Raw genomic sequence first — 26,740 nt, 5'->3', positions numbered from 1 at the left:
GAAGTAAGGTAATGTGACTTCTGAGGACAGGTCAGAAAATGTATGCATCTTCAGCTTTCTTTACTGAATCCCTTCACTTGTGTTTGGGAGTCTGGAGCCACCACAGAAGAAGTCTGATTACCTTGACCCACCATGCTGGGGAAGGCCAAGCTATATATGGAGGGGTCCCAGGTCAGTGCTCCAGTCAGCATTACTGGACTTCCAGAATCCCAGCCCGAGCACTAAATATACAAATAAACAACCTTTAGAGACGATTCCAGCCCCAGGAAGTATCCCTCAGCTTTTGAATCTTCCCAACTGAGGACCCAGACATTGTAGAATAAAGACCAGTCAGCCCCACAGTGCCCTGTCCAAATTCTTGATCAACAGAGTCTGTGGGCATATTTAAATGCTTGCTTTAAGCCACTAAATTTTGGGGTAGTTTGTTATATAGAAACAATAAGCAGGATATCCTGCAACTCCTGACAGTTTGGGCCTTCCCAAAAACGGCCCCTCCTCCAAGACCTTTGAGCTGGCCGTTAGTGGAAGACAGCTATACTGCAGGTAACTTATGATCTTAAACCGAAAGAATGGAACTAAAGCGCTAAACTTTGAGGGTTGAGCGGCTGAAGGCCTTCCTGAAGAACTAAATATCCTTCTCTGTTTATACTCTATACTTCCCCTACAGTGATTTTTAAGGCTGAGAAAATGGATAAATGGATTTACACAATGAAGATGGTCATAAACATAGCCTACCGCCTTTTCTTTTTCGGGCTGCTGTAACAAAGTATCACAGACTGCATAGCTTGTAAACAACAGAAATTCATTTCTCAAGAGTTCTGGAGGCTGAGAAGTTCAAGATCAAGGGGCCAGCAAGGTTACACTCTAGTGATGGCCCTCTTTCTGGTCCACAGTCAGTGCCTTCTGGCTGGGTCCTCACATGGTGGTAGAGATAAGGTATCTAATTCCATTTGTGAAGGCAGGGCCCAAGCACCTTCCAAAGACAGGCTCCACCTCTTAATACTATCGTCTTTGGGGGTTAGGATTTCAACACATCAATTTGGGGGGAGAACCCCCCTAAATTCAGGCCATAGTACCTACAAAATAAAACTTTCTTCAATTTATTGAGAGAAAATAAGTTGTCGCTGAGTCTACAGAATGACCAGGATGTGGCAGTGACAATGTCTGAGAGGCACCTGTTATTAATTTTAAAAATTACCAGCACCAAAGATTCAAACTAATACATTCCTCTCCTTGAGATGGTATCTCAAAATCTTCTCACTCATACCTTATGAAGATTCATCCTGTGTTGTATTTTGACTCATAACGGTGAATATAAAATCAAGGAACAGTGGTGGTGTCCAATATTTCACCAAATAGAAGCCCCATGAGGAAATAAATTTTCTTCACTGCTGTATTCTCATTGCCTAGCATAGCGTTTATAACAAAGCAAGCACTTAAACTGGAAAATAAAATCACAGAAGAAAAAAAGAGAATGGGTTTATTCTCTGATGGATATGAAGCTCCCTATTACCACAGTTAGGCTTTTAACTGTTTAAGTCAACAAGCAAGACAAACTGTTTTCTAGGCTGAAGGGCATAATGGGATATGCCTACTGGTAAACCGGCAATCAATCAATCAATCACCCAACAATACTTGACTCAATGTGAATTTTTATTAACACACATTTTTCAAAGTTTGTACAAACCAAAACATTCCTGTGTTTCAAAGTGTCCATTATACAAACATACAAATAAACAAAAGGTGTTACCAAAAGTTAGCTACTCAATTTCATGGTAAAACAGTGTCATGATTTTTAAAAACCAAAACTTCAAGACTGAGGTTTCTTCCTTCACTTTTTGGAACTTGTGGAAAGTTAGAAAATGTGTGAATCTGCTTTGTATTAAATGCCAACACCTTAAAAAAAGATTTAGTATAAAACTAAGTATGTGTTTTTATATTGTCACTTCATGAAACAGAATTTCTCAAGTCTTCCAAATTAAAAAAAAAAACAAAAAAAAACCCAAAACCATGACTGTAACTTTTTTTCATAATCTTTTCCCCAGAGTCAAACGTAAATGCATCTGAAAAATATTATCTGACAGTTTATCTTTACATAAAAGTTTCTCATTCAAAAAGTTACAAAAGTGTTTAGCACTGTCGTCTCCCTTGCTTGGAAGGGAAAATGACCTCCCCTACTAGAGTGATAGATGAGCAACGTGGTCCATTGTTTCTTTTATCAGAAAGAAGCCACCCATTTCCACATTTCTGTCCAATTCTGTGCATGGCTCCACTTGTGAGAATGTTATCACGGATTACAAGCACTGGCTTTTAGGAAATGCCTAGCAAGTTAAACTGACTGCTTACAATTTTGGTGCACTGAGGTACAAAGTTCATCTGTCCTCATGGTTACCTCGAGCCTCAGGACCCCTCTGCATTAATGATTCCAAGGTAGTTGATTTTACTGTGTTTCACGGCACATCACACACCTCTCATTTCTTTCACAAACATCCCATGGAGGACCTGAGAGAATGGCGAGAAGTGCAAATCTATCTCCTCTCCCGGAAAAGTAAACCCATGTGCCTGCTCAGTCAGGAAGGGAAAGGTGGACACAAACAATTCTGGCTGAGGCCAAGCTGCTTCTGCCAAGCACCTGTCTTCAAGAAACGCCCTTTTCCCACTAAAAGCAGGGAGTGTGCAGGCTGGGATGGATGAGGAGGAAGGGGGAGAAGGTACAGTGACAGCATTTCTCCTGCTCAGACTCAGAGTCCATACTTGAGCAGATCGTACTAACCCCCAAAATGCTCTGTAGTTCAAATATTATCCATTTTGAATCTGCTCATTAAAAAAAAAAGCTCTCTGACAATGGCCCAATGTAACGACCGATATAAGTAAAGGGTATTTTTTTTTCTTTAAAAAGAAGTGGCAGTGTGAGAATTTAAAATCAGTCACATAAAACAATCTAGAAAGGGGTAGGGGAGGGAAACGTCCAGTAAAACCTGGACAACCTTTCTTTCTGCCCTTACTTAAAAAGACAGACTGTTCAAATCTTTGCTACCTCCCCTAAGCATCTCCTTAAATGCTCTTCCAAGAAGTCCTCCAAAAGGCACTTAACTCCACACTGATGCACTGAATTGTTGCACCGTAGCAATCAGTTTTTAAGACTCCAAGGTAACAAGAAAAGGTCTTATTCCTTTACTAAAAGGTAGAGAGAAGGGCTTTTTTTTTTCTTTTTAAGAGGCATCACTTTTACAAGAACAAGCTAGGCTACCATTATTCCTTTATCAAGAAAAAGTTTCTTTTTTTTAAAAAATAAATAAAACTCTGGCTATACATAGTACAAAGTCATACATAATATACCTGGAAAAAAACCCAAGAGTATACCCTGAAGCAAAAGGTTTATTGGAGAGAGAAAGCCTCTTCCATTGTACCAAGTCTTAAGGTGGCAGTTTTCAAAGTTCAGAGGGTGGCAGTGATATGTATGTAATTAATGCCAAACTATTTGCTCATGGGTATGGCAGGATGTGATGGACCAAAAAAAAAAAAAAAAAAAAAAAAATTCTGCACATAACACTGAACAGTGACTGCCACACACACACACACACACACACACACACACACACACAGAGTAGTGCCAAAAGAGAGAGAGAGACAGAGAGTAGTACTCGGGGTGGGGTTGGGGGGAGTGAGAGTATGAGACAGAGAGCTTGGAACCCCAAACATCCAAGCATGCAGTCATGACACAGCATAAACCAGGTGTTTCCATTCAGCCCACCACAATCCCACAAAGAAGGATAACTGTAATAAAATAGAGATTTCTTAAGAAAGCTTGCAATTCACAGAGAACAGCCAGGTCACCAACCCTCGCCCAGGAACCCCTTCGCTGTTGGCTGGGAGCCTCCTCATGGTCTCTCACGGAGAGGTGATAGCTCCTGACTTCTCAGACTTCTTGCTCTTGGACAAGGCAGCTGCCTGCTTCAGGAGCTCTCGGTTTTTGGCCTAAACAAAAAAATCAGTGCAAGGATATTTTACCAGGACAGGACATGCTTTTCATGCAGATGCTAAGGCAGACAACATAAAGGGTCAGCAAGAGAACAAATTCTAGAGGCAGAAATCAACAGAAAGCTCCAGGGCTTGGTTCAGGGGAAGGAAGTATTTGCTAGAGGTTAATCAGCACACTTCAATCTCCTGGGATCCACTGTTACAAAAGGATGCTTTGTGCAACACAAACAAACCGTGGAGTGCCTTAACGTGTTGGATAAACAGAATTTATAATCCAGACATCTGGAATCACATCTGGCTTATCCAAAACTCAAAACGCACATTTATTAATTCCAGTTTTTGAGGGAAAGAGATCAGAACACACCCAACAATGAAATAGTAAAAGACAGCTAATAAGGTAGATTAAATATGATTTTGTCAATATTTTGAAAACAAAAAAAAAATCTAAGAGATAAATCACTTAAAATACAATCAGCTAAATACACCAGGGTTATCACATAAAACAAGCAGACTCGGGGCACCCGGGTGGCTCAGTTGGTTAAGTGTCCGACTTTGGCTCAAGTCATGATCTCGTAGTTCATGAGTTCGAGCCCCACGTCAGGCTCTGTGCTGACAGCTTGGAGCCTGGAGCCTGCTTCAGATTCTGTGTCTCTCTCTCCCTCTCTGCCCCTCCCCTGCTCATGTTCTGTTTCTCTCTCTCTCTCTCAAAAATAAATAAACATTAAAACAAACAAATAGGCAGACTCACCTGTAATTGCTCTGTGACTTCTTTGTGGGTCTTCTCCATCTGGTTCATTTTGGCTCTCATCTGAGATTCTTGGTATTGAAAATCAGCCTTCAACTCTGTGATCTGAGAGGGGGGAAAAGGCAGACTGACTGAAGAAATCTCTGTGCAGTACAATGATGAATGTTCTGGCAGCAGAGAGCTAAATGGTTCCTCAAATTAATGAAATCCAGGGCTCTTCGGAAGATCCCTAACTAAGCCAAAGCCAGGGAATTCTGTATCCTATTTATCCTAAAGATTTCTTAAAAATTACACAAAATCCTGACATAGCCATTTCTGATACCTCATCACTGACAGGCTTTAAAAATTTTATGTATTTAATACCTGCCAATAATCCTCCAAATAAATCAGTGATTACAATACAACACAATATGACTGACTGTGAGAAGCCAGGAGAATAACAGCTATTGCCATTTACTAATTTTTTAACCCTGTTCTAGGTAAACTGTTTGATATTTACACACACACACACACACACACACACACAATTTTTTTTTTTTGAGTAATCTCTACACCTAAGATGGGGCTTGAACTCACGACCCCAAGATCAAGAGTTGCATGCTCTTCTGAGCTAGCCAGGCACCCCAAACTGTTTGATTATATTATTTCATTCAATCCTATGATAAACCTGTCTGTGGCGGGCAATATTATTTTTCCCATTTTACAGATGGGAAAACAATGGCTTAGAATGGCTTAAGTTGGGGTGCCTGGGTGGCTCAGTCGGTTAAGCGTCTGACTTCGGCTCAGGTCATAATCTCACAGTTCGTGAGTTTGAGCCCCGTGTTGGGCTCTGTGCTGACAGCTCGGAGCCTGGAGACTTCTTCAGATTCTGTGTCTCCCTCTCTCTGCTCCTCCCCCCGCTCACACACTGTCGCTGTCTCTCAAAAATAAATAAAAAACATAAAAAAAAAAAAAAAAAAAGAATGGCTTAAGGAACATGGCCATGCTCATACATGTTAGCAAGAGACGAGCTAGAATTCAAACCCCAGGCCTTCTTCTATTGACTATGCTATTCAAGGAGCAGGGAGGAGATATCTAAGTCAGGGAAGTGATGTGTGAGCTGAGTTTCGAGGTACATGAGGTACAGCTGGCACACAAGGTAAGGAGAACGACATCCAAGCACAGGAAACTGTACAGGCACAGCCAGAGAGTGTGAGGTAACTGACAGCTTGTTCAAATGACTGATGAGCGGGGCGCCTGGGTGGCTTGGTCAGTTAAGCGTCCGACTTCGGCTCAGGTCACGATCTCACGGTCCGTGAGTTCGAGCCCCGCGTCGGGCTCTGTGCCGACAGCTCAGAGCCTGGAGCCTGTTTCAGATTCTGTGTCTCCCTCTCTCTCTGACCCTCCCCCGTTCATGCTCTGTCTCTCTCTGTCTCAAAAATAAATAAACGTTAAAAAAAAAAAAAATTAATCAAATGACTGATGAGCATGGAGAGTGACACTGATGCTGTAGATAGGCAGGTATGTTGTAGAAGGGCCTGTGTTCCAAGCCAAGGAGTGTGACCTTGATCCTGAAAGTGCTGAGAAACAATCTATTTGTTTTTGCTCCTTTTAAAACCCTCACTTTGCAAATCAGTAGAAACAAGTTGTTCATTTTGTCTCTTTTGCAAAAACCCTTTTATTATGTGCTATTCTGATCTTGTCTATGAAGAAAATATACTTGGGTCTGCTTTCATCTGACAGTCATGTTGTAAAGTGGAAAGTATACTGGTCTCGAACTTCCCATGAATCTCTACCTTACTGGCAGAAGAAAGCATAGCCTAGTAGAAAGAATGGCAGAGTCAGGAAGACTTGCCATTTACTAATTGTGTGATGTGATATGTCATTTAATATCTTTGGGTCCGTTTCCTCATCTATAAAATGAGGTTGAAATTAGATGGACAGAATGCATGTAAATATTTTAACAATATAAATGCCTTTGTTAGCCACTCAGAATGAATCCTAGCACTCCAAACTTGGCACAAGAAAACATACAGCCTGGGGCGCCTGGGTGGCGCAGTCGGTTAAGCGTCCGACTTCAGCCAGGTCACGATCTCGCGGTCCGTGAGTTCGAGCCCCGCGTCAGGCTCTGGGCTGATGGCTCGGAGCCTGGAGCCTGTTTCCGATTCTGTGTCTCCCTCTCTCTCTCTGCCCCTCCCCCATTCATGCTCTGTCTCTCTCTGTCCCAAAAATAAATAAAAAACGTTGAAAAAAAAAAAAAAAAAAGAAAACATACAGCCTCAGAGCAAAAAAGAAAACTAAGAGAAGGATTGGAACCCTAAGAGAAAAAATATTGGAGGATACTTTCCATCTACAAAATGATGACAATAGTAATTCCTATCTCAAAGGTCTGTTATGAGGATAAATGGATTAATACATAGAAGGCGCTTAGAACAGAGTCAGGCACATACTTAAGTATCCAATAAAAGTTTAGCTATTATTGTTACTAATATATTAAGACAAAAAGAAGATACTCTTTGGGAACCTAAAAGTAAGAGGGGCACCTGGGTGGCTCAGCTGGGCGTCCAACTCTTAATTTGGGCTCAGGCAATGATCGCAGGGTCTTGGGATCAAGCCCCATGTTGGGCTCCACATTGAGCATGGAGCCTGCTTGGGATTCTCTCTCCCTCTGCCTCTCCCTCTCTCTCTCTCCCCCTCTGCCACTCTCCCCCACTCTCTCTGTCTCTCTAAAATAAAAAAGAAAAGAAAAATAACCTAAAAATAAGAGAAATAGACCTGAATCTCAAGAAGGATGTAAAAAGTTCCCTTAAAGAAGGAGGATGACTGTTAGACCAGGGTAAGACTTAACTGAAGATGTTAATGTGTTTAAAGAATGGGTCACTCAGGGAGTTGTCAGTAATGGAAGCAAAGTGATGTAAGAGTCATGGAGGAAGGCCTACCCGACCATTGTCCAGGAAGGAGGGAGACCTGGCCCACATATTTTAAGTATTACTGTCTCACGGGCATGGCCATCCCAATACCAGAGACGGAGGTATCAGGTTCTCAGCCTGAGAGCATTAAAAATTCCAATTACATAAGCACCTCCTCTTGTCCCAACTCCATGTTCATTCAGCACCTTCTGATTATAACTTTCCAAGGCAGTTCATGCTGAGAAATGTAGCAGTCAGTCATGCCCCCCTGTGAATTAAGGGGGGCACTGTAGTTCTACACATCACCTCTGTAAGCCTGGTAAACATGAGTGAAACTTCCTCCGAATGTTGAGAAAAGTCAACTTTCTAAATGCACCTGACCAAGGCAGAGTGAGGGTTCTCACGGTAACAGCAGATCGCGAGTCCCCTTGGCAGACAGTAAGCCTCTCCCACGATACCCCAACCTTGACACTGGATCCCTCAAAGCTTCAGTGGTCAGTACCAAGTAAGTATCAGTTAAACACAGTTAGCACCATGCCCTATGGTACCACATGCTTACCCTTGCACCATTCTGGCCTGAGAGGCATTAACAAAACTGTACCTTCTTCTCTTTCTCTAAAATCATTTGATCCTTTTGATGCAGCATCTTCTTCAGAGTGGCCACTTCTTCCTTCAGTTGGGCGATGATGACAAAGTGGTCAGTGCCTGGTGAGTCCAGGGCCAGGTCTGGGGAAAAGCTGAGTAGAAAAATGGAGAGGGCAAAATCGTAACTTGGAGGGATAAACCTTTTTTTACTTGAGGACACACCATGGACCACTTGACTACAAGCTCCAGAGTAGGAGCAACTATTTGAATTCCCAGCAGGAAGTACAATGCTCCACACACGCCACACTCAATAGCATTTGCTAAACTGCACAGGCGAGGCGATCATCAGATCTTGGTTCTTTATGTTCTGCTCCAAAGCACCATGTATGGTGCAGCTGTTAAGAAGCTGCTGCACCCCATTCCAGGAGCAGTCAGTCCCTTTTAAAAATTAGAAGAAGATGAAACTAATAGGAAGGAAGCCAACTTCCCCTACACTGCAAATGGCCTGTTGACTACCACTTCCAATATCAAGAATCCAGTGATAATCAGGAAAGAAACAGGTGATAAAATCCAGAGTCACACCATAACCTGGGGTTTCAACAGATTCTTCTCAGTAACAGTACCTGAGCACTTCATTTTGTTAAAGTGCCAGGTGAACTCTGTCTTTTTTGGAGAGTTTTGTAACCAGGCCTAGTTCCAGGGAATCTGTGAATGCCTGAAGTTGCATATAGAGTTCGGTGTATACATACAATGGATGGTTTCTAGGGTGAGGATCCACAGCGTTCCCTGGTTGGTCAGAGATGTCTTAGGCCCAAAACAAGTTAAGGAATCACTGCCAGAAGAGTCAAGTCCTGCCCTTCTCTAGAGACTGCCCAAAGAAACCTCCTTACCCTTCCCAGGGCAACCTTTAAAGTAAAACACAAACCTGTTTTTCCTAAGCAGTCAGTGGAATATTGATTCGAGACTCCCTAGATCAATACAGCAATGACTCTAGTTCATCTTGAACTACAGCTAATAACCAGCATTTCTCTACATGGGCAGAAACTCCAAATAGCGAGTGGAATCACTGAACATCCTCAGTTACCAAGTCAAACATTTCTATGGCTAGAAGACATGGTTGACTGCTAAGAATATTCTCTCTTGGTCTACATGAGGCATGTAAGAAGAACATCAGAAGAAGAATGAACCGGTGCTTTCTTAACTCATGAATATGCAGAATTACTAGGTGACGAAAAGTAAAAGCAATATAATAAAACAAGGTAAGCAGGAGAAAATGCTGAAAGGACCCATCAAAGTCTCCTCTACCAGTTTCAATACCTGCCAAGGGACTGTCTTCCCTCAATCCAAAAGATTTTCTTTAAACCCATAACTAGAGTGACAAATGAAACAGTGTAATGGGCTAGTATAAATCTTGTGCTCCCGAAAGCTTCTAATGCTCTGCCCACCTGCTTCTCAAGAGAGGATTTTTCCCATACCACTATTGTTGACAAAACCAGTCATGTCTGTCCTGTTAGGGCCTGACCTTTCTAACTGTCTAACTTCTGACTAATAAGAACTGTTGGAAATCAAATGAAAACAGATGGCTAGGTTAGCAAGGCAGAAAATCAGATCCAGTCTCTTTCCAAGTATCTCCAACAAAAGGGTAAGGCCACACAAATAAGTCTAATTTTTCAGGCATATTTCAAATGGAGAATAAAATAAAACTAGGGTTTTATGAGGAGGGGCACTTGGCTGGCTCAGTTCACAGAGCATGTGACCCTTGTTCTCGGGGTGGTAGGCTTGAGCCCCACATTGGGTGTAGAGATTACTTAAAAACTCTTAAAAAAAAAAAAAAACTACAAAGAAAGGAAAGGAATATCCTTTAGAAACAATCAACAGGTATGCCTTATCGCCAATGGAACAACAAACAAATAGATCAAAAAGTAGCTGGTACGTTTTCTCAGGGAAGGAAAGCTAGAAATAAACTCAGATCTTTCTCAAAGTGAAAAGTTCTTGCTATGGAGCACCCGGGTGACTCAGCCAGTTAAGCATCCAACTCTCGAACCCGGCTCAGGTCAAGATCTTACAGTTCAAGGGGCACCTGGGTATCTCGGTCGGTTAAGCATACGACTTCGACTCAGGTCACGATCTCATGGTTCTTGGGTTCGAGCCCCACGTTGGGCTCTGTGTCTACAACTCAGAGCCTGGAGTCTGCTTCATCTGTGTCTCCCTCTCTCTCTGCCCTTCCCCTGCTCGTTCTCTGCCTCTGTCTCTCAAAAATAAACATTAAAAAAAAAAATCTTACACTTCGTGAGAGCCCTAGGTCAGGCTCTGCACTGACAGCATGGAGCCTGCTTGGGATTGTGTCTCTCTCTCTCTCTCTCTCTCTCTCTGCCTCTCTTGCACATGTGCACTCTTTCTCTCTCTCAAAATACATAAACTTAAAAAAAAGTTTTTGCTACGATTTCAGCAAACTAGAAAATATGAGAGGGAGGCTATGAATTTTGCGGGATACTAAAAAAAAAATGACCAAGGCATTTAAAATTTTTTTTTTCAGTTTATGTATTTTATTTTGAGAGAGAGAGAGAGAGAAAGCATGCACCCGCACGTGCATGTGCGCACACAAGCTGGGGCGGGGCAGACAGGCAGGCAGAGAGAGAGAATCCCAAGCAGACTCCATACTGTCAGCACAGAGCCTGATGTGAGCCTCAAACCCATGAACTATGAGATCATGATCTGAGCCAAAGTCGGCCGCTTAACCAACTGAGCCACCCAGGCGCCCCCAGAGGCATTGTAGAAGTATAAAACTATTCGAGAAAAGGTTTTATAAAAAAACCTGAAGTGATGCATTCTCTCAGTACAATATGGAAGGCTAATGGAGAAAGAAAGAGAGGAAAAAAAAATCAAATATGTCTCAATATTTAAAAAATAGGAGTGGAAGGGCACCTGGGTGGCTCAGTTGGTTAAGTGTCTGACTTCGGCTCAGGTCATGATCTTGCAGTTTTGTAGGTTCGAACCCCACATTGGGCTCTATGCTGACAGCTCAGAGTCTGGAGCCTGTTTCAGATTCTGTGTCTCCCTCTCTCTCTGCCCGTTCCCTGCTCATGCTCTGTCTCTCTCTCTCTCTCTCTCTCAAATAAATAAACATTAAAAAAAATAATAAGAGTGGAGAATGGTAGAATAGAAAGGAGAATGGAAAGCTGTTAGAGAGCAGCTTGCAGAAAAGGGGATAACAATGAAAGGACAAGAGCCTATATGGATATTTTCAAAGTGGGGCCAGGAAAGTGGACTACGATCAACTGAAAGCTAAGAGGCGGCTACAATAGATAGTTCAGAAACAAGACCGGTAACCTTTGGTACAGAACTGAATTCAAGATAGATATTCAGTAAAAAAAAAAAAAAAAAATGGGGGTTTGCATAACATTACAAAAGGACCATCAAAAAACAGCTTGTCAGAATGTTTTCAAAGTGAGGGAAAAGAAAGAAAAAACTACACAAAAGTAAAAATAAAGGAAAAATGTAACTTAACTTTTGCTATGAACTTTTAAAAGAAATGCAAACAAGTGGAATTGGTAAGTTAAGACTGCTAATGCAGGAACATTCAAATGGAACTTGTATGTGTGTGAAAATAACTTTTGTAGAAGCAGAAAAGTTTTCCAAATTTTCAAGTTATCAGGGCAAGTTATTTTAATAAGCTAGCATCTACATTTCAAGAAAAAAATGATCTTTTGGATCTTTTCCAGATGAGATTGTTAAAGACCACGGTAAGGATCAGTATTTCCTACTTGAGGAAAACAATCATTGCTGGTGATTAGAAGTGATAAAACACTCTCAACAGGGGCACCTGGGTGGTTCAATTGGGTGGGCATTTGGCTCTTGATTCTGGCCCAGGTCACGATCTCCCAGTCATGGGACTGAGCCTTGCGTCAGGCTCTGCACTGACAGTGAGGAGCCTGCTTGGGATTATCTCTCTCCCTCTCTCTCTGCTCCTCCCCCACTCATGCTCTCTCTCTCCCCCAAAATAAACATTTTTAAAAAATCACTCTGAACAGAAAACTTATGTTTTTAGCTTTGTATATCCATAGCAATGGACAGCAAGAATAATGGCAGTACCTTAAGAACAAATAATCTAAAAGAAGGTAAGCTTTAAGGACTGGCTGGTTAAACTAAAGTTAAGAATGCACTTTTTCCAGGTCATTCAAATACAGCCTGGGTCATAAGTGAGCACAGAATCTAAAGGCTGTGGGTCTTGGCTTAGACCTTTATTTTATTTATTTATTTATTTATTTATTTAAAGTTTATTTAGTTTTGACAGAGAGAGACAGAGCATGAGTGGGGGAGGGGCAGAGAGAGGGAGACACAGAATCTGAAGCAGGCTCCAGGTTCCGAGCTGTAAGCACAGAGGCCAATGCGGGGCTCGAACTCACGGACCACGAGATCATGACCTAAGCTGAAGTCGGAAGCTCAACTGACTGAGCCACCCAGGCACCTCTTGGCTTAGACCTTTATAAAGGCAGGGAATTCAGAAAGGTTCACTCCTTGACATGGTTTTTGTAGGATCAGGCATGCTGGCAGGGGTGATGGGACAATCTTCATGATGGTCAGGATATCTGCTCAAGTAACAGTGAAGCTGATGGTCTTTATGGTTCCTTTCTCCATATAATTTGAACATCCAAGTTAAACATTTCCAGAAGGTTCCATTTGACAAGTATCAAATCAATGATACTAGTGGATAAAAAGGTACCTTGTAGAATCTGAAATCAACTTAATAAAAAAGGTAACAGTAAAGAATAAACTTCATAGATGCTTTGTGTACCCCTAGATGAAATTCGGTCCTGGCAAGTCTATGTGCTAAGTCTACTCCCATTCCCACCACCTGCTGGGAGGGAGAACTGACACTGGGAGTTTTCAGAATGGAGAGGATTTCAAGGCTTTGGAGGAAGAGTATGCCAGTGTCTCACTTCAGGATGCCTGGGCCTGGAGAAACAGGAAAATGGTGGCCCCAAGACTCAGCTGGGAAGCAGCCCACTGCACCAACACAGACGGGACACTCTGGATATTAGGATAAAGCAGCTTGCAAGAGGAAGCATCATTCAGATGGAGAGAGGAAGGCAAGGAGTAAATATATGCTTTTAAGACAGGCTTAAAATGCAGTGAAAATATTCAAATGCATCTCATTCTCTGCTGATTCAGTAGCTGCCCTGGGCTTTCTGCATGCTAAGGAAGCATGAATTAGACTAAGAACACTGCCTTAACTCCCAACTTGTCTCTGCTCCACCTCTCAATACCAACTCTTGCCCTGCATGGAGGAGGCCACAGGCACAGAACACAATGAAACGCATATAGCTCCTGACTTCTTAGAATTAGTGTGGGAGAGTTATACGTTGATCGCAGAATTCAGTTGCTATTAAATCGTTATATGCGCTTGTCTTTTAATGACAAGATTAGAGTTATAAACAAATAGCAGCACTGCTTGCTTATTCATAAGATATCAAGTGGCTAATGGAGTGACCCTCGGAGGCTCAATAACAACCCTAGACTAGGTCCAAGCCACACCCTGGAATGTATTCCTGTTTCAGGAACTGTATATGCAGTAACTCAAATGGAAGCATGCACACATACCAATTGGCTTACCTGTCTCCGTTGGTTGTGATTGATTCAAACTTGGATTTTTTCTTTGGGATTTCATTTTGAATTGAAGATGTAGAAAGTGTTTTCTGGCTTTTAATGGCAAAAACAGAGAAACACAAATTAGAAATCAAAGATTTATAAAACATCACAACAAAAGTTTGTTCAAATAGGACCAATGTAATATCACAGCTCCTCCATGAAAGAGCTAATTATTCTTGACTATTAAAATCCACTGAGGTGTTGATTTCATAGGTCCTGGATGCATGGGTAGCTCACTTCCAGAGACCTCCAAAATTCTTACCTTTAATTAAATATTATCTGCTTTATTAACAACTATGGGAACAGAGTCAATAAAATTTTAATAAGACGTGGGGTGCCTGGGTGGCTCAGTCGGTTAAGTGTCAGACTTCAGCTCAGGTCATGATCTCATGGTTTGTGAGTTCGAGCCCCGCATCGGGCTCTGTGCTGACGGCTCAGAGCCTGGAGCCTGCTTCAGGTTCTGTGTCTCCCTCTCTCTCTCCCCCTCCTCTGCTCATGCTCTGTCTCTTGAAAATAAATAAACGTTAAAAAAAATGTTTTTTAAATTTTTAATAAGAAGTAAAACCTACCTTACAGTTTAAGAAAGTACTTTCACATTTAATGTTTCATGCACATCTTCCAAGTCTGTGAGGTATATACAAGGCACTATTTCTACTCTGCAGAAACTGAGGCTCATCAAGTTTAAGTGACCTTCCCAAGGATATATAGCTAGTCAATAGTGAAGCGAGGACTAGATACCAGGTTGAACCCCTAATCCAATTCTTCTTCAGGATAGTTCTGTGAATCTACTGATATCTGAGTCCCACAAACCACTAAAAATCAGTTATAGACTCAATGAGTTCACCCTCGAGTAAGACCCTTTCTTTCTTGATCTCTTTTCAATTTTTGATACCACTGACCATGCTATCCTTAACCCCCCTTCCAACTTTACTGAGAAATAACTGACAAATTGTATACATGTAAAGTGTACAATATAACATTTTGATAAACGTGTACGTTATGGAATAATCACCAAGATTAAGATAATTACCACATCCATCACCTCACATAACTTTTTTTTTTTTTATGGCAAGAATGCTTACAATCTACTCTCAGCAATTTTTTTTAATGTTTTTATTTATTTTTGAGACAGAGACAGAGCATGAGCAGGGGAGGGACAGAGAGAGAGGGAGACACAGAATCCGAAGCAGGCTCCAGGCTCCGAGCCGTCAGCACAGAGCCCGACACGGGGCTCGAACTCACGAACCGTGAGATCATGACCTGAGCTGAAGTCGGATGCTTAACCGACTGAGTCACCCAGGCGCCCCAGCAATTTTCAAGTATATAGTATCATATTAAGAATAGCCACTCTGCTGTATATCAGATCCTTAGAACTTACTCTTCTTATAACTTAAAGTTTATACCCCTTGACCTAAATCTCCCCATTTCCTCCTTCCCCAGCCCCTGGCGACCATCATTCTAGTCTCTGTTTCTATGAAATTGGCTTTTTAAAAAGATTCCTTGTAAAAGTGATACCACAAACTGTATGTGTATGTGTATGTGTGTGTGTGTGTGTGTGTGTGTGTATCACATTTTCTTTATCCGTTCATTCATTATAGGGCATTTATATTGTTTCCATATCTTGGCTATTATGAATAAAGCTGCAATGAACCTGGGGGTGCAGACAGCTCTTCAAGATACTGATTTCATTTCCTTGGGATATATATATACTCATAAATGATTGCTAGATCAAATATATAGTAGCTGTTTTTAATTTTTTGAGGAACCACCATCCTGTTTTCCACAATGGTTGCACCAATTTACCTTCCCACTAATGGTGTATAGGGTTCCCTTTTCTCCACAACCTTGCCAACATTTGTTATCTTTTGTCTGTCTGTCTGTCTGCCTTCCTTCCTTCCTTCCTTTCACAATCTCTGCACCCAAAGTGGGGCTCCAATTCACAACCCTGAGATCAAGAATCTCATGCTCCACCAACTGAGCCAGCTGGGCACCCCTCTTGACTTTTTCATAACAGCCATCCTAACAGATGTGGGGTAATATTTCATTGTGGTTTTGGTTTGCATCTCCCTGATGATTAGCAATGTTTAGCACCTCTGTATGTATCTATTGTATATATTCTTTGGAAAAATGTCTATTCGGGTCCTTTGCCCATTTTTTAATTGGATAATTTGCGCTTTTTTTGTTATTCAGTTGTATGAATTCTTCATATATTTTTGATATTAACCGCTTATTAGGTATATGGTTTGCAAATATTCACTCCATCCTTCTTGAGTGCTTCTGTTCTGAATTCTGTTCTCAGCCTCCAACTTGAATTCTATCATCAAAGAGCATGGTTTAAACAACTACTTATCATATGGGCTGGAGATGGTGTTCCCCAGATCACCTGTACCATAATCATCCAGGATGTTTGTAAAACAATGCAGATTCATGGACTCTATCCTAGGTCCTACTGAATTAAACTCTGGGATGAAGTTGCAGGAATCTGTACTTTATAATAACTTCTATTCCTACTGACTCTTATGTGCTCCAAACCTTTCTTCTGAGTTTTAGGCTAAAGCTCCCACAAAATTGTTCTTGATGCTCCAACCTCAATTTAAAAAAAAAAAAAAAAACAACTGAACTTCTCTTTTCTTCCTGTATTCTCTTTCAGTTAAAGAATATACCTATTCACCCAAGTAAGAAACCTGAGAATGATTCTTTACTCACCCAACTCCTGCCCATCTACCTGTTCATTAAATTATCTAAGTTTCTCATAATTCTCCCTCTAAAGTATCTTCTTGAATCTGTCTCTTTTTTTAATTTTTATTTTATTTTTGAGAGAGAGAGTATGAGCAGGGAAGGGGGCAGGGAGAGAGGAAGACACAGAATCCGAAGCAGGCTCCAGGCTTCTGAGCCCGACGTGGGGCTCAAACTCATGGACCGGGAGATCATGACCTGAGCCGAAATCGGATGCTTAACCAACTAAGCCACCCAGGCACCCCCTGAATCTGCCTCTTTGATCTCTGGTGCCATGGCCTTAGTTGAGATTCTAATATTAATACCTCTTACTGTGGACTCTTACAAAACAGGTTCTTAACTAGCCTCCGGTCTCTTTTTCTTCCAATGTTTTCTCCACAATAATCAGGGTCAGGTTCATGCTCCTTAACGTTTTCAGAATCCCTTTGTCTCCCATTCCCTGGCTCCCAAACATAAGCTCCAGCAACATAAAAGGACCTGCAACTCCTCAGGGCCGTGTGGTCTTACGCCCTCCATTTCTCTGCACACACTATTCCCTCAGCCTAGGATGCTTCTGCCCATCCGTGATCTGATGGTTCCAACTCATCCTAAAATCCAGCCCCAACCCAGCTCTTCTCTGAGCCTCTCTTGCCTGACTCCCCAAGGCAGTTAATTACTACTGCCTCTCATGCCTGCATCTTGATGTTTCCACTGTGGTGCTCATCGAATTATAATGCAATGATTTGATTACAGGTCTGTCTTCCCTACCAGACTGCATACTCTTGGTGAGCAGCATGATTCTTTTATTCATCTCTGCCTTCCTAGCAGAGTCACTGGCCCATGAGAGTACTTAATAATAATGAACAAACAAAATCATAATGGTAACAATAACAAACAGTAATTAAAATATATTGAATGCTTCCCATATGCCAGTTATAAAGCAAACCACTATTCATGCACTATATAATTTATCTCCACAATTCCATGAGGTAATATTATTATTTCCCTATTTTAAAGATGAACAAGCTTGCCCAAGATCCCACACAGAGAACCTGGCAGAGTCAGGATTCAATCGAAAGCCAGAACTCTCAACAACATTACAGATACTCTGAAAGGAAGCTTAAGACAACAATGAAAGGACATCTTTTTGACTGGATTCCCACCAGGACAAACCTAGAACAGCTACCAACCTCCTGGCCAACTATGCATTAAAAAAAGCTGCATCCCTCAGAAAGTGACATGCCCCGTCTTCTAAGGAGATAATCCACTCCAAGGGTGAGGGGAGCATTATAGTCAAAGCAGAACAATTTCACAAACTTTCCAGACACAAGACAAACCAAGTCAGTAAATCCTAATACCTTATGGAAATCTCTCTGGCACTTGGAAGATACATGAACTGTCCAATGTGACAAAGGAGATTCCTCCTAAGGCTAGTAACTAGAGAGAAAAGAAGAGGAAAATTGATACCAAATGGTTTCTTCCATGGCTAACTGTGTATTCCGTCTGACCAATAGGTACCTCTAGTCCTATCTCGTGCACCTTGGGGATACCTGTTATAATGGCTGCCACCACTCAGTCGACTATACTGTTCCTTCTCTTGGTGGCTGGCACGGGAAGAGCTGCTCAGGTGTTTCCTCTGCTCTTTGGTCTTCTGAAGGACCCGTTTGTAGGACAGCGTGCACAGCCAGCACAGCAATTTCCCATCTACCTGAAAGACAAGGAGACAAACATGAAGAGAGAATGTAGTACAGAATGGAGCTACTGGGAGCTCCGGACCTCTGGGTTAAGTCCCAATTCTGCCACTTAGGAGGTGTGCGAACTTAGGCAAGTCCTCAACCTCAATTAAATCCCCCTATGTCCTTGTGAAGCAGCTACTGTGATTCCCACTGGAAAGGTGATGACATTGATGCCTAATAAGAGTAAGTAACTCGTCCAGGACCATTCAGCTAGCCCAGGTCAGTAGGACTGCAGAGCTTATACTCCGACTGTCATCATATGCTACCTCGTGATTCCTAATTCAGCTTCTCCAGTATCTTAATTCAGGGAAAAGGTGCTCTGGTTGGCAGACAGGAGTATTCTGGTCACTGGAGAGTTAATATCCTCCCATGATAAATTAATGAATTTGGTTCACAGGAGTCAGTTCTCATGAGCCTGAGCATCTCTGAAAAGTACCTCTGGACACTGAAAAAGTTTCTGTACTGCATTCCTTCATTAAAAAAAATATTTACTGAAGAGATTGCTAGTTGCCAGAGGTGGGGAGTGGTGGGTAGGTGAAATGGGTGAAAGTAGTTAAAAGGTATAAACTTCTAGTTAAAGGATAAATAAGTCATGGGGATGTAATGTACAGTATGGTGACTATAGTTAGTAATACTATATTGCATATTTGAAAGTTGCTAAGAGAGTAGATCTTAAAAGTTCTCATCACAAGAAAAAAAATCCCATAACTGTGTATGGTGACAGATATTTACTGGACTTATTGTGATGATCACTTTCCAATATATACAAATATCAAATCATTATGCTGTACATTTGAAACTGATATATGTTGATTATACCTCAATTTAAAAAATACATAATCACTTCACTTTTTTAAATTAATTAATTATTTATTTTAGAAAGAGAGAGAGTATGGGTGAGCGAGACGCAGAGAGAGAGGAAGAAAGAGTATCCTATCCTACAAGGGGCAGAGAGAGAGAGCAAGAGACAGAGAGAATTCCACGCAGGCCCCACACTGTCAGTGCAGAGCCCAAAGCGGGGCTCGAGCTCACCCGACATAGGACTTGAACTCATGAACAATGAGATCATGAGATCATGACCTGAGCCGAAGTCGGATGTTTAACCGACTGAGTAACCTAGGTGCCCCACTTCACTTACTTTTTAAAAAGTAGAAAATGAGAAGCACAATTTTTCTCAGTAAAAAACAGTAAGCTGGAGATATATTTCAGATTAATATTTTGACAGTGTCAGGTAAAAGAGGGGGAAGAAATAGTTCTCGATAAAGTATGACTCTTACCAAAACAAGTAAATATATACATATATATATATATGTATGTGTGTGTGTGTTGTGTGTATCTGTGTGTGTGTGTATGTATATATGTATGTTTGTTTGTTTTGGGCACTTACCATGTGCCAGGCCACTGGAAATGTGGCAGAGAACAAGATGGACAAGGAGCTCACGCTCTAGTGAAGGTGGACAAACATAAGCAAATAAACAAGATAATTTCTCACAATGTTGTGCTGTGAAGACAACAAAACAGGGTAATATGATAGGGGGTGAGTTAGTAAAGGGGCTCTGTGAGGAAGTAGCATCTGAGCATGAGGAACCAATTAAGACTGATGGGTGTTATCAGGCAAAATGATAGCCAGTGCAAAGGTAGGAATGAAACTGGCACATTTGAAGGGCTAAAAGGTGGTCAGTGTGGCTGAAACAAGGTGACAGGCGGGAGGTGTAACGTCAGGAGAGATTGAGAGGCAGGTATGGGCAATGTGCACCAGGGAAGGGGGTTGGGATTTGTTCTAAGTGCAGCTGGAAGCCACTGGAGGGTTTTAAACAGAACAAATCTAAACCATTTTTAGTTTACTAAGGTACCATCACTCCACCTAGAGCTCTCCTCTATGTCATCTTGGAATTTTTAACTTCAACAGATAGAAACACTTGAAACAGTCAGATAGTGAAACTGGTAATACAAGTGTATCCTAAGTCACAATCTCTCCTTTACAGAGTTCTATAGAATTTTGCCAATCATCGCTTTACTTATACAGGGTACAGATCACTGTTAATTAAGATTCTCATGAAATACCAGCTCATGTAATATTAGAATATAATGGTCCAGGGACGCCTGCCTGGCTCAGTCAGAACATGTGACTCTTGAGCTCAGGGTCAGAAGTTTAAGCCCCACGTTGGGTGTAGAGATGACTTAAAAAAAAAAAAAAAAAAAAAAAAATATATATATATATATATATATATATTTATTTATTTATTTATGTATATATATATGAATATATATTTATATATACATAAATATATATATAAATATATAAATATATATATATATATTTTTTAAAAGAATACAATGGTCCACATTTGCTAAATGAAAACAAAGGCTGAAAATCTTCAAGTTCAAGAACAACTAGGACAGGAACGGAGATTTCTTTGTTATATGTCTTTTTTTTTTTTTTTTTTTAAAGATTTTAAGTCATTTCTACACCCAACATGGGGCCGAAACCCACAACCATGAGATCCAGAGTCGCATGCTCTACTGACTGAGCCAGCCAGTGGCCCTGTTGTGATTTCTTTTTGACACAATTGACCAAACTTAATTTCTCAGAAAGGAAAAAAAAAAAACAAAACAACAAAACAAAACACAGAGATTTACCTTCTTTCGATCATCCTTCCTGTCAAATGCACATTGCTGCTTACACTGTTCACATGAATAGGGTGGTCCATACTTCTTCTCTGAATTTGTGCAGCGCTGGCATTTGTTGCCGATAAATGCTGCAATTATGTTGCAATACTGACAAGGTTTGGGCTTAAAGAGAGGGGAAAAAAAGGGTCAACTAAGTATATTATAAAATACCACTGCATTTTTTAAAGCAATAATTCCTATTATACAGTTCATCAGTCATTGTAAAAATGTATTCCCAACTTCATAAATTTCCTTCTACACTGATCAAATGAAGCCCAATTCCTAATACTATGTAAAGTGATTTTCTGCACAGGACTATTGATTTTAAAACAAATAAATTAACAAATAACAAAACCCCATTAGAGTATATGCTGGGACTTCTGTAAGAAATTCAACAGAACCAGTTCTTTGGAGAAACCAGTAAGCGCTTCCAAATTTCTGGAAAGGCCTCTTTGCCATTATCACCGTATAAACAGGCTGGGAGAATGCCTGCAAGGACGTAATATAGAACCCTAACACTGAGAGACCCCCTCCCCCCCAAAAAAGTCATCAAAACGAACAGTCAACTGCTACCAAAGACGTCACATTGTAGGATCCATCTTTCCCATCCTCTTTCCATACTGGTTTCCGAAGCTCTCAAGGAAAATTATAACGACAATCCCGCCATCATGAACATAAACACAGAACTTCTCAGTAAGTATTAGCTAGGTTCAAAAACTCAGGGGCTAGATAAACTTTTCTAAGAAAGCATTTACACATAAGATATTCTAATAAAAATATGGTAGTTATATAAATAATCCACAGAATGTAAGGTTCCAAGAGACCCAAGAACTCACTGTTAGGTACAGAGAAACTCTACTTACTGTTCCATATAACTGCACATTCTGTGCACACTTCTTGCATATTGTATTGGTTTTACTGTTAAGGAAAAAAGAGACACAATGCTTTTATGAGAAAAAAGTTGCTTCACTTACAATATCTGAAAACTGATTCCTCCTTAAGCCCACAGAATTTGCTCATTGCTAAGTGCCAAGGTGATATTTGGTCTGGACACCTGGTTAACTTAAAGTTAAGTATTTGGCCACTAACTCTTTTATTTATTAATTATTTTATGGTTATTAATTTTATTAGCTCAGATAAAATGAGGTTTTGGTTAAAGTGGACAGTGAGTTATTTCTGAGTATCACATCTCTAAGTATCACTACACAAAATTAGCAAATATGGACAGGACCCTCAAAAGAATATTATGTTAGACTGAAATGGACTAGCAGTAATTCTCAATTTAGATGAACAGCTGAGAAACTTGAGGTGAGGAATGAAGTATATGCGTTTGGAATACTAACTCAGAGATTCTATTCATGTTGACTTTACTCTGTCTACACCCTCCTCTGTAAGTAAAAGCATATGAAAATCCCAGATGTGGGGAAATGGATGCTATGATTAAATATTTCGTCAATATTTCCAATTTCTCTAAGAACTAAGCACTGATCAAAATAAAAACGTCTTCGGTCTTGTGAAGGTCCAGAGACCTGTATTATCCAAATATCTGAGCTGATAAACTGCCTTAGGGGAAAAAAATCATCTTCAAATAAAGTCCAATTCTTCACAAAGAGAGGTACAATAAATGCTTGATGTGCAAGAATAGTTAAAACAATATTCTGGGGCTGAAAAAAAATCACATAAAAATGCAGTCTCATTAGCTATCTTGTGATTATTTTCCCATAAAGTCCTATAAAAGTGACCATAAAGTTAAAACAAAGAAAGACCTCAAAGTACAAAATATTTAAATTAAAGTGAGATATTCAAGTAAAATATTTTCCAGGGCCATTTTCTGCCATTTTAAAGAGACAGGACAAGATGTGAGGCGTATCGAAAGAAACCTCTAGAAAAAGGATTCACATCGGTTATTCTGGAATGTTGAACTTTTATACTTAGATTTATTACTGAAGAAGTGGGATTTATATGTATCAATATATACAAATGCTCCTGACATCTTGGAAAACAAAGAAGTCATTTCGGAGCACGCAGGTGGCTCAGTCAAGTGTCTGGCTCTTGATTTCAGCTCACGTCATAATCTCGCGGTTTCTTGGATTCAAGCCCCACGTCAGACTCTGCACACTGACTGCGCCAGAGCCTGCTTTGGATTCTCTCTCTCCCTCTCTCTGCCCCTCTTCGACTTGTGCTCTCTCTCTCAAGATAAATAAATAAACTTTAGAAAAAAAGGAAAACCACTCCTATGATCCATCTTGAATCATTTTTTTTTAAGATTTTATTTTTTTAAGTCATGTCTACACCCAACCTGCAGCTTGAACTTACAACCCCGAGATCAAGAGTTGCGTGCGCCAACAACCGAACCAGCCAGGTGCCTCCATCTTGAATCAATTTTTATGTATGGTATAAATTCATATCTCACCCTACACCCAAAAATTAATTCAAGGTGGATCATGGACCCAAATATAAAAGCTGAAACATAAAGCTTCTAGATTATGTTTTATATGTTTCCGTATCTATGAAGGGCTAAAACAGGTAAAACTGATCTACGGTGGGAAGGAAAATCAGAACAGTAGTTGCACGGGGGAAGCAAGAAGAGTGGAGATTGAGTGGGATGAAGCATGAGAGGACTCTGGGCTGACGGTAATGTTCTATATTTTAAAGGGTTGAGGGTTACAGGTCCATATACTGTTTGCGAAACTCATCGAATGATATACTTAAGATTTGAGCATTTCACTGTGCGCAAATTTTACCTCTAAAAAAATAAAGGACCATAAACAAATATCAAACTTTGTTAACGAAATGCATGCTTAAGTATTTAGGATCAAGTATACTGATGTCCACAACTTTAAAATGAATCGGAAATAAGATGGATTAATACACTGAAGGGGCACCTGGGTGGTTCAATTGGTTGAGCACCCAAATCTTGATTTCAGCTCAGATCACAGTCCCAGGGTCTTGAGATCAAGTCCTGCATAGGGATCCGCACTGCACATAGAGCCGGCTTGGAATTCTCTCTCTCCCTCTGCCCCTCTCCCCCGCTCACTCTCTCTCTCTCAAATTAAAAAAAATACATTGATGATAGATGATGCACATAAAGTAAATGTAAACTGTAGAATCGAAGTGGTAGGTATATGAGTGTTTACTGTTTAATTCTTTCAACTTTTTCTGGTTTGAAAATATCCATAATAAAATGTTGGGGAAAATGTTCCCAGAATTGAAATAAGGCTGATTAAAATTAGGTTTCTAGGTCTATGTGTGAGCTAACAAATAGACCCCACCCTGCTTCAAGGAACTGTGACCTACAGTTGCAGGCCCACAGAACTTAACTATACCCATAAACAACTTTGCTGCTATTGAAAACCAATAAACCACTCTGCTGCTGTTAAAAAAGTCTCCCAAAGATATGTGTTCACTTACAACTAAATGTTTTTCACATTTTTAAAAATGAGATTTACATAAGGCAAGTAAATTTCAAATGTGGCTAAGGCTAACAAACCCTTTAACAGAATAGGCACATTTCCAAAAGTGTCTTCTTTTGGCTTATAAATTCTTCGAGCTTTGAGTATAAGCATACTGAAACCTAAGGCTCATGTTTTACAATTGTGGTTTCTTAGTGTCATAAAGATCATAACCACAATATAAAATGATCAAGGATCTGAAAAGTAACTTTAAAAACTTAAGCAAGGGGCACCTGGCTGGCTCAGTCAGTGGAGCGTTCGACTCAGTCTTGGGGTTGTGAGTTCGAGCCCCTGTTGGGTGCAGAGATTACTTTAAAAAGTCATGAAAAAATTTTAAGCAATCCATGGATAACTAGGGAACAATATGTGTGTTTTATATTCATCAATGTGTTATAATAAAAAAAAAAAACACCCTGCAGAATCCGGGTATAATGCAATCAATTACAGATCTGTACATTGAACAGCAACTAATTAAGAGGAAAAAGCCTGCAAACATCTTTCGTGGTCAATAAAAACTGTACCTCTCCTGCTGGTACTCAGTCCTACAGTAGGTGCACTTCACAACAGGGTGTGCAATCCGACATTCCTGAAATGAAATGAGGATATAATTTAAAAGGCAGTCAGAAATGGAAACAGCCTTCAGTAGGAGGCAGAAGACCTGGGTACTATTCCCAGCATAGCCACTGTGCTTGAGTGAGTCACTTGAACTTTCTGTGCCTTATTTTTCTCTTCTGTAATACTGGCATCACTGCCCTGCACTGATGTGGAAGTTAAGAAAGAATTTACATGGAACTAGTCATAAATTGTAAAACCAAAGTATGTATGAATAAGTCTCAGACTGGGAATCAGAAGCCCTGGATTCTAGTTCTGGTTCTGCCACTTCCACGGTTTGATTTTTGACCAGGTTCACTTGTGAAATAAAATGCTAAGTTAAAATCATTATTGCTGACCTATATGAAACTTCCTTGAAGTCAGTATATATATATCTCAAATGTATATATATTTTTATTTATATAAAGACCAAAAAAATAAAGGCACCCAAACACTTGCGTTCTCTCCTACCCAGTAAACAGAGTGACAAAGTCATAGCCATTTGAGGCAACGGTGACATACAATTACGAGTTACCCATACCAGAGACAAACTCTGGATTATCTGAGAATATCTCAAATCACTCGCAGGACGGCTTCGTGACTTTTAATTGTCACCTCACAGCACTTCTATTAATTTAAAAAGGCAAAGCAGGATGCAAACAACTCAAACGAAAAAAAAAAAAAAAAGAACTTGGGCCTTCAAGGGTAAAAACTGAATAGTAGCTGATTAGGGCCAGGATCGAAGGTCACCAACTGGATGCTGAAAAATCCTTTTACTTCGTGCGCTTAATTTGGGGGCTTTTCTATAAAGCCTCGCTACCTCCGTCTCTCAGACTGGCCGGAAAGTGCCCGTGAGGCGCCCGAGTTGGAGACTCTCGTCCTGGGCAGCACCCAACTCTGGAGTTCAGTCCCCAGGCAAGGCAGGCGGTCCCTCAGTGTGCAACCAGCGGCGGGGAAGCCAGCCCAAGAGGGAGCTCGGTACGGCCGGTCCGGGTCAAGCCGGGGACCCGCTGTCCCCTCCCCAGACCTTACGGGGTCCGAGAACAATCCCTCGCGGTTGCTAAGCACCCGGACACGCCTGCCGCGGGGGCCTGGACGGCGCCCGGGACTCCCCCACGTGCCCCGCTGGCCCCCAGCGGAGCGGGTGCGGCGCCTCAGCTAGGCGGGCCTGCCACGCCCCGCCCGGGGGACCCCGCCGGGCGGCCCCGCAGAACAGGGGGCTCCGGGCCGAGCCTCTAGCGTCCCAGCTCCCGGCCGCCGCCCCAGCCCGCGCACCTTGCACAGCTGCTGCCCCTGAGACAGCGCCTCGAAGGGGAAGCGCTGGTGGCACTTGGTGCAGGCGTAGAGCGCCGCCATGTCCGGCCCGGGCCGCGCTCACCGCCCAGCCGACCGGCCCACCGCTTTATCTGACAGTCTAAGGGACAAGCTGGCGGCGGCGGCGGCGGCAGCGGCGGCGGCAGCAGGCTGCGGGCTGCGGCAGGCGGGCGGGCCGGCGAGTGCGGGCGGATCTGGGCGGGCGCGGCGGCGCTGGTCGCCCGTTCACTGGTTCATTTCGACGTCCATCAAGCACAAAGGGGCAGAACACGAAGCTTGGGACAATTCTGATTCGGCCTGAACTGGAGTACGCCACTTATGACGCGCGCGGCCTCGATTATGTAAAGCGCAGTCACGCGGGGGCGCCACTAGGAGGTACCTTCCCCGCCCGGGACCTCGGAAGCTCCCAGGCTC

The 26,740-nt window shown here is 41.6% G+C and overlaps 1 protein-coding gene across 1 annotated transcript; it reads right to left on the bottom strand.

Annotated features, from left to right (window-relative positions):
• Positions 1–3,783: 3,783 nt before the first annotated feature.
• FAM76A (family with sequence similarity 76 member A) lies at positions 3,784–26,520 on the bottom strand. The gene is made up of 9 exons (XM_042996579.1): positions 26,288–26,520; positions 24,943–25,007; positions 21,833–21,887; positions 20,940–21,092; positions 18,114–18,271; positions 13,813–13,899; positions 8,216–8,351; positions 4,730–4,831; positions 3,784–3,978 (listed from the first exon to the last, which is right to left on the bottom strand). The coding sequence occupies exons 1-9, from the start codon at positions 26,366–26,368 to the stop codon at positions 3,892–3,894; spliced, it is 924 nt and encodes a 307-aa protein (XP_042852513.1). The 5' UTR covers positions 26,369–26,520; the 3' UTR covers positions 3,784–3,891.
• Between the last annotated feature and the right edge of the window lie 220 nt (positions 26,521–26,740).

Source organism: Panthera tigris, chromosome C1 (assembly GCF_018350195.1).
Source record: "Panthera tigris isolate Pti1 chromosome C1, P.tigris_Pti1_mat1.1, whole genome shotgun sequence".
Classification (NCBI taxonomy): Eukaryota; Metazoa; Chordata; class Mammalia; order Carnivora; family Felidae; genus Panthera; species Panthera tigris.
Note: the sequence above shows the minus strand (reverse complement) of the source record. Positions and strands in the feature narration are given on the sequence as shown.